The following is a 5,503-nucleotide window of genomic DNA, read 5'->3' on the forward strand; positions in this document are numbered from 1 at the left end:
CGGGGGAGCGGCCCCTGCCCTGCCCCCTCACCTGAGCAGGAACACGGGAGGTGCTGCCTGGCCACCCGTGCCATCAGATGCAGGAGGTGTAGACCAGACGCTCCAGACACCGCAATCCCAGATCGCAGTCAGCTCGTCAGCTGGGTACCAAGTGCAGGGCTGTGCAGGGTGGGGCGCCGGGTTCTCTGCTCACCTCCATGCCTGGCCCAGAGGGCTGCACGAGACTGCCCTGCCTGGCCCCACCTCACTCCTGCAGTGACACTCGCCAGGGAGTGGGGAGGGCTGGGGCTGTGCCAGGTGATGCAGTCGTGTCAGCCCTTGGGAGCCCCAGGCACAGCAGGCACCTGCTCCCCACCCCGAGAAGCTAGGCTTACGGCTGGCAGCCATCCAGCACACACCCCTCCTCCAGGGACCTCACCTGGCAGCGTCTGCAGCCCAGGGGTCAGGTACATGCCCGCATTCGCTGTATGCCTGCATGTGTGCTCAGCAGCACGCACATGCATATCTGGTTCACCTGGTCCATGTGCCCATCAGGCACATTTGGACTCAATGTGGTGGCTGGGCATCGTGGCAGCTGTGGCTGTTCTATGGGTGTGGGAGCACAGAGAGGGTGGGTGCTATGTGCACTGTGGGCAGCGGTGTGTAGGGGCATATGCCAGGGGAACACTGCTGCACACAGCCCTGTTCCCTTCCAGGTCCTACGGCGGTAGCCACATCCCTAGCAATGTCACTGCTATCAACCACGTAGGGCCTGGGCGGAGGCCACTCAACCAGGCAGGCCTCCAAGGGAGACTACAGGAGACTTCGCAACTTGTCTGCTGGACTGGAGTGCCGGTGCCTGCAGAACTTCTCTTCCTGCTGGGTGCTGGGTGCCCGGGCTGATCGCTGGCCCTGGCCACCCACCTCTGGCTCTCACCTTGGGAAGATCAATCCGTGCTCGGTGGAGCTGGGGGCTCAGGGTCCCTGCAGCTCAGGCTCAGTGGTTGCAAGATGACCATCCACATCCGAGTCATGGGTGCTCAGGGAGCCAGCCCCACGGCCCGCTGAGACCCAGGTACTGTGGGGTGACAGCCGGAAGGACCAGCACATGACCACTCCCCAGTCCCTGGATAGGTCCCACAGGAGTCCAGGTGTCCCCTGAGAGGTCCACGCAGACATGCAAAGAAGGGCGTGTGGGGGGCCAGAGCTCACATGGCCTGGCTCGTCCAGAGAGTCCTGTCCAGCTCGGGGTGAGCCTTGAAGGACCCCTGGCCACAAGCTGGACCAGCTCAGCTGGATACAGTGGCTCCAACAGCTATCCTTGGCTGAGGTTAGGGGCAATGAGGTAGGGTAGCCTGAGACCAGAGGGGCAGGGTCCTGTGGTGAGGGCTGGGACAGGGTTCTAGTCTGGGAGGCAGGTACACTCCAGGGCCAGCACAGATCACGAGGCTCACCTTAGGGTGCATGAGGAGGTGGGGACTGGGGGTGGGGATGCCGGGGAGTGGAGGAGGGGATGTGGGGATCCATGTGGGTGGGGAGGTGGGGATGTGGGGGCGATGAGGATGTAGGGGGTGGGGAGTTGGAGACATAGGGTCTGCGTGGGGAGGTAGCAGGGCAAGTTTGAGGACTCCAGGTCCAAGTTTGAGGACTGGACAAGCAGGACCCAGCTAGGCACCCCAGGAGCACCCAGGACATATGGACTGTAACATCTGTGGGCATCGCTGAAGGGCAGCTGATCTCTCCTTCACTCCAGTCCTCTCTTTATGGATGAGGAAAGTGAGACTCAGGAAGCAGCAGCAGTGGCCTGGGGCCCTATGTCCCTGCCATGGGAATTGTGGGGGCTTGAACCTGGGTGTCAGCTGAGGGCCTGGCGGGCAGCTGCCTCCGGTCTGCCCTGCTGAGGTCCTGCCCAGGCAGGGCCCAGCCCAGGAGCTGTTACAGAGGAGGGTGGCCCACAGCCACATGACCCAATCCATTGTTGGCTGGAGCAACACTCCCTTGGGGGCCCAGAGTTGTAGGAAGGGCCCTGGTGAAGACCGGCTGGGTGTACAGCACTTTGGGCTGGGCTCTTCCGGGACTGGCTGCCTAGCTTCTGTCCCCACACCAGGGCTTCAGGGGGTTCACTGCCTGTGGGAGGTCCACAGTCAGGCTACATAGCCTGTCCTGGGTCCTGGCAAGGTGACCTTGGGGCGGGGGCTATGGAGTGTGGGGAGGGGGCTGGGCATCCAGACTCATCTCCTGGGACCCCACCCCAAACACAATCACAGCCGATCCCAGGGTCAGTCACCAAGCATTTATTCTGAATCCCTAGAGCCCAGCAGCTGTCAGGGAGCAGGGCTGTGGTGGAGGGAACTGGGAACCTAGGCTCCTGAAGGCAGAGTGACAGGCATGACTGTATGGGACCCAGGAAAGTGGTGATGTGGTGGGCTCTAGGCTGGGAGCCTGGGGACCCAGCAGCAGGGTGGCATGCTAGGCAGGCCTAAGGGACAGGGGAGCTCAGCAGGGCCTGAGTCTTGGCCCCCACTGACCCCATGTACCATGGCCAATCACTGGCCCGTGCTCAGGGTCCAGGCAGAGCAGGGTGAGGCCCGTGGGCAGAGTCCAGCAAAGCCAAGGCATGAGGTAGGGAGGGGTATGCGGGCCCAGTGGCAGGCACAGGCCAGGCAGGCAGCAGAAGCAAGGGGGTCTGAGCAGAGCAATGAGCGGGAGCCTCCAGGCACAGAGGCTAGGTGGGTCTGGGGCTGAGCCCCAGGAAGGCTAGCATGGCCTGGGCCCATGAGGAGTCCACCCTTGGGCCAGAGACTAGCCAACTTGGGTGTTGCCCCTTCCAACGAGTGACCTTGGACAAGTCCATGAAATAGAGGCCCCTGGCTAAGGCTCTGGAGCCGGAAGCTGCTCCAGGAGGAAAGAAGGGCCTTGGTTCCCCCTGGGGGCACCAGGAAGAAGAACCTTAGGATCCAGCATCAATCCCACTGCCCGTGTGTGCTATTGTTGCCAGCAACCGCAGCTGCCAGGTAGCCCCTGCTGCCTATCCCAGCTGGCTTGGTCAGAGCAGCCCAGTGAGTCCCAGAGCTGGCCACTGCATGCCTGCCCAAGAGAGATGCCACCTGCCTGGGAGCAGCCCAGGGCCCTGACGTGCAGCCCCCAACCCCCTAAAAGCCCCAGCCCCCACATCCACCTCTGCCCCAGCTCCACGGCTGTCACTTGTCTGGCTCCAATGTCCATTCTGACAGCCACTGCAAGCAGGAGGTGCTCTGTGCCTCAGTCTCTAGGGGCTTGGTGCAGGGAGGTGGGGGTTGGCTGTGCCCAGGACCCTCGTCCATGGGGTTGGGGTCGGGGGCAGCCCGCAAGGCCTGGATGAGTGGGTCGAGTGGCTGCAGGAGGGTGTGGGGGCTCCAGCAGGTGTCCAGGGCAGGCAGGAAGGGGTCTGGCGTGCAAGCCTCCACGCACTCGGCCCGTGTGGGGACTCGTAGGTAGAAGGCGTGCAACATCATGCGGAAGGGCTGGGACTCCCGGCCTGCAGGCTGCCCGTAGGTCAGGTCACCCACCACAGGGTGGCCCAGGGCGCCACAGTGCACACGCAGCTGGTGGGTCCGGCCTGTGGGCAGGGATGTGGCGGGTCAGGCTGGGGTGGGGGTTGCTAACCCCCATGCATCCCACGTCACCACTGGCGATCTACCCCATGGCGGCCGTGGAACCTAGTGGCCAGGCCTTGGGCAGGACCCGCCCTGTCCCCTGCTAGAAACCAGGATGTCAGGGCTCAGGACAGGAGACGGCTTCTAGGTCACCCCTGGTGAGGGCAGTGCTCAGTCTGGCTGCAGACCCCAAGTCAGCAAGATGCCCTTGGGCTCAGAGGCCAGCAGGGATCCCCAACAGGAAAGGCCATTCCCCAGACTTTTCCCACTGGATTATGGGCAGCACAGGGCCTTTTGCTGAGTGGGCAAAGGGCTGTACTCCCCCCCACAGTCCAGAAGCCACCCAGCTCTGTCAGGTACAGGGGGATACCCTTTCGCTACCTGCACCCCACGTGCTCGCCCTGCCCTGGAGCCCTCCGGCATCTGATGGGCAGATGGGAGGTTACAGGGCATGAAAATGGGGATGACTGTGTGGGGTGGTATCACCTCCATCTTGATGCTCGGGGTGACCCTTGGCAAACAACATGGCTCCGCGCCAGTCCCAGACGCACCTGTGAGCGGTTTTAGCAGCACTTTGGAGACAGGGTCACCCGCGTACAGCCCATGCTCCAGAACCACCAGCTCCGTGAGGCTTGGCTTTGGGTTCTCACAACCTGGTGTGTGGAAGGCAGGGGGGTCAGCTGGGCAGCCTGGGTGCCCAGAGGACCTCACCGGCCGATGTGTGCTCTGTGACCCTGCCCTGCCCACCGCACCCTGTGTGCCCTCGATGCACATGGTATGGGCCCGGCCTTCTGTGCTGTTCTTGCCGATGGCATAGCTGATGGTCACCTGGCTCTCCTGGATGTGCCCTCGCACCTGCAAGGCAAGGGGGATCACATGCAGATTCCAGGGCAGCCTGCCACTGCTGGGACATGGGGCCGTCATGTGAGGCATGGAAGGGCCTGCCCTGGTAAGCTGGGGGTCCTGAGTCCCCATGTCGCACCCGGGGAGGACCAGGTCTTACCAGCGCCAGGTAAGCCTTGGTTACACGTCGCTCTTTGAAGCACCTGTAAGCGTCACCCGCGGCTGCCTTGTTCAGGGCCACGCACAGTGCTCCGCTGGTGGAGAAGTCCAGCTGGTGGCAGAACCTGAGTGGGGCAGAAGGTCAGTGGGGCTGGACGGGGTGGCTGAGAAGCCTCTCCAATGGCCTTTAGGGGGAGGCTGGCGTCCGAGCCACTTCCCTCGGCAGATGCCGCGGGGGCCCCATCGCCCTCCCCAGTACCGGAACCCGTAGCAGGTGTCAGGGTCGGCCAGCTCCGGGAAGCAGTGCCGCAGCTGCTTCTGGAGAGTCAGTGTTTCCCGCCATGTCTTGCTGTCGATGCGCACGTCCCAGTGCTTGTTCACCACCAGGAAGTCATGGCTCCGGTACACGATGGACAGGTTCTCCACGCTGCCTGGCTCCATGGCAGGCCTGCCACCCAGGGTGGGGACGAGCCGTGAGGGTGTGGGGACGCCCAGACCAGCGGCACAGACTTCCCACCCAGGCTGGACACAAGCGCGCAGACCTACTGTGGCCGGCAACCCCCCAACCTCCAGACCTTGCCCGCAATCCCCGAGGCCAGGCCGGGGCGTCCGCGGAGTGTTAGGGGAGTCTGGCCACGGTCAAAAGTCAGCGCTCTGGGCCGAATGGGAGGGCCTCCCCGACCCAGCCCTTGGAGACACAGCCTCCCGCCTCCCCTCACCCCTTGCCCTTCCCTGTGCTACGTATGGGTAGCACAGGCCTGCCCAGCGAGCAGAGGGCTAGGCGAGAGACTGCTGCACCGCTCTCCACGGCCCAGGAGCCGCCCAGGTCTGCAGGTCCCGGGGCGCCCTCCCGCCACCCGCACCCCACGCACGCGCCCCGCCCTGCA

The 5,503-nt window shown here is 64.0% G+C and overlaps 1 protein-coding gene across 5 annotated transcripts; it reads right to left on the minus strand.

The window, feature by feature from the left end:
* Positions 1-2,252: 2,252 nt before the first annotated feature.
* On the minus strand, positions 2,253-5,072 carry RPUSD1 (RNA pseudouridylate synthase domain containing 1). 5 transcript variants are annotated; one of them, XM_021715853.1, is made up of 5 exons: positions 4,876-5,072; positions 4,661-4,741; positions 4,367-4,469; positions 4,166-4,267; positions 2,253-3,577 (listed from the first exon to the last, which is right to left on the minus strand). In XM_021715853.1, the coding sequence occupies exons 3-5, from the start codon at positions 4,386-4,388 to the stop codon at positions 3,180-3,182; spliced, it is 522 nt and encodes a 173-aa protein (XP_021571528.1). In that variant the 5' UTR covers positions 4,389-4,469; positions 4,661-4,741; positions 4,876-5,072; the 3' UTR covers positions 2,253-3,179. The 5 variants fall into 5 exon arrangements, with proteins under 5 accessions (XP_021571528.1, XP_021571527.1, XP_008062864.1 ...); XM_021715852.1 differs by having other exon boundaries at positions 4,608-4,741; XM_008064673.1 differs by having other exon boundaries at positions 4,618-4,741; positions 4,876-5,066.
* Between the last annotated feature and the right edge of the window lie 431 nt (positions 5,073-5,503).

The sequence above is a fragment of the Carlito syrichta genome, unplaced genomic scaffold (assembly GCF_000164805.1).
Source record: "Carlito syrichta isolate Samal-C Ts95f unplaced genomic scaffold, Tarsius_syrichta-2.0.1 Scaffold307880, whole genome shotgun sequence".
NCBI classification, from domain to species: Eukaryota; Metazoa; Chordata; class Mammalia; order Primates; family Tarsiidae; genus Carlito; species Carlito syrichta.